This window comes from Festucalex cinctus, chromosome 19 (assembly GCF_051991245.1).
Source record: "Festucalex cinctus isolate MCC-2025b chromosome 19, RoL_Fcin_1.0, whole genome shotgun sequence".
Classification (NCBI taxonomy): Eukaryota; Metazoa; Chordata; class Actinopteri; order Syngnathiformes; family Syngnathidae; genus Festucalex; species Festucalex cinctus.
This window is the reverse complement of record NC_135429.1, coordinates 5,911,700-5,913,969: the sequence shown is the minus strand read 5'-3', so window position 1 is coordinate 5,913,969 and position 2,270 is coordinate 5,911,700. Positions and strand designations below refer to the sequence as shown.

The 2,270-nt window shown below is 41.4% G+C and overlaps 1 protein-coding gene across 1 annotated transcript; it reads right to left on the bottom strand.

The window, feature by feature from the left end:
* Positions 1-421: 421 nt before the first annotated feature.
* On the bottom strand, positions 422-1,900 carry LOC144007545 (trypsin-like). Its single transcript, XM_077507282.1, has 5 exons — positions 1,800-1,900; positions 1,346-1,499; positions 948-1,201; positions 716-852; positions 422-641 (listed from the first exon to the last, which is right to left on the bottom strand). Exons 1-5 carry the CDS (start codon positions 1,894-1,896, stop codon positions 492-494), a joined length of 792 nt encoding a protein of 263 aa, XP_077363408.1. The 5' UTR covers positions 1,897-1,900; the 3' UTR covers positions 422-491.
* Between the last annotated feature and the right edge of the window lie 370 nt (positions 1,901-2,270).

Genomic DNA, 2,270 nt, shown 5'->3' with positions numbered 1-2,270 from the left:
ATGTAAATTTGTAAAACGTGTCAAAACTATATGCAGCATGGTGGGTCAGATTTTGTGCTCATTTTAATTTTAAATCTGACCGATGGACCATGTCAACAAAGTTAACATTTATGTGAAATACTTATTGTTTTCATTCATTGATTGTAATTAACTTCAATGTTGCGCAAGCCGTGACCATCACCGATGGGACCAACTGAAAGTTGCAATAACCACAGAAAATTAAATTAATTGATTTTTATTCAATAAGTTTGTTCCTTATTGTTAAAACTAACAGTTATTATTTTTTAAATATATATATATATATATAAAAAAAAATTGTATGGGGATAAATGCACAAGAATTATATTTTGTAACACCACACCCGATTTAATTTACACAGGCCTAAACATGTACATAATGCTTGTAAAGTTTTGGTGGTCGTCTAGAATAAGTGGAAAGCAAACTTTTTAAATAGTGACATTTATTGAATAAACAAGATATTGGTCAGGGATTTAGTAGCTCCTCATGACGTTGCTGATCCAGCTGTTGTAGCGACACACACGGGCGTACACGCTGGGGTGTCCCTTCATGGCGCAGTCGTAACCCCAGGAGACCACACCCTGCAGTTCACCGTTGCACACCAGAGGACCGCCCGAGTCTCCCTACAGACACACGTACAGTATATTTAGAAGTTGATTACGTGTATGATGTGCTGAGTAGATGCATGCAGGTGTACCTGGCAGCTGCTGGCACCACCCTGCATGAAGCCGGAGCAGAGCATGTTCTGGGTGAAGAGGTGCGGGTAAGCATTCTGGCAGATCCTGTCGTCAATGATGGGCTGCCTCAAACACTGAAGCCTGTCGGGGAAGTTGTCTGAGGAAAAACAAAGCGACAACAAAAAAGTAAATACATCAATCCTGACCTATTCAGTTTGTAGTATTATATTGAGACTGCAAACTGTGACTTACTGCCGTTGGCGGCCATATTTCCCCAGCCAGATACCAAGCAGCTTTCATCGGCGAAGGTGCAGCGCGACGGCAGCGGCACGGTGCGAACGTAGTTGTTGAGGGCAGCCGGGCGGCTCAGCTTGATCAGCATGATGTCGTTGTCCAGATTGTAGCTGTTGTACTGCGGGTGCTTGACAAGCACGGCCGCGTCGATCCACTGCTCAGTGCCCTCGTTGACAGCGATGTTGTGCTCGCCCAGACGCACCTGAATGCGACTGCGAGAGGCAGAGACGATAGTTTAGTTGCTGCTGTTTTGGTTAACAGCAGCGGTTGTACTTTGTAGGGCGTAAAGAATTCTCAATTTAGGTACCGATAGCTGAAAATCCATTTTGGTATAGTAAGAAAGCAAATGTACTTACGATTTGTAGCAATGGGCGGCGGAGACCACCCACTGGCTGGAGATGAGGGAGCCACCGCAGAAGTGGTAGCCGGCATTCAGCGACACCTGATAGGGGACCGAGTGACGGGAGCACTCGGAACCCCCGACAATCTTATCGTCCTGCTCGGCGGCAACTGGAAAATGTCACCAGGTTTACAAATTATATTTCATTATAGTAAAAGGGTGGGGGGGGTTGTGGTGGTCAAGTCAAGTCGACATTTAACAGATTCATTCTTAATTTGTTCTTATTTTTACAATACGAAGGTTGGAAAAAAAAAAAAATCACTAACATACATTTTCTTGCAATTACTAAATAATACTAAAATAACTGATATAAAATGGGAAAAAGCCACTATTATATTTTTCCCCATTTTGGTATATAAAATATTTTACAGTAACGATAAAACAAGAAGAAAAATATGAAATATTCTTACATGCTGCTCCGAGCAAAGCCAGCAGAATTAAGGCCTTCATGGTAACTTGATGTGTGTGTGCGTGGATGTCCAACAAGCAGCAGGCGGTGGTGGACATATATACGCACTGTAACAGCATTCTCAAGGTCATCTTGGGTTGGGGGGGAGGCACAAAAAAAAAGTGCTATCTGGGAAAGCAAGCATATGGCTGAAAAGACCTTGAGTCATATCAACAGTGGCCTGACGCCATCTTAATATGACAGCTCCTACCAAGCCAGGCTCTTATATAATCATGAAGGGAAAACGGCATACTTCTGGATTCAAATTAGCCAAGGAAGCATTTTTTTTATTATTATTATTTTTTTAAGATATTGAGGGGGGGAAAAAAATCACATTTTTAGATTAAATAAATAAAATTAAAAAAAAACAAGGTCCATATTTTGTGATATTTTAAAACACATGCACAAATATCTTTAGATTTAAATTTATGCC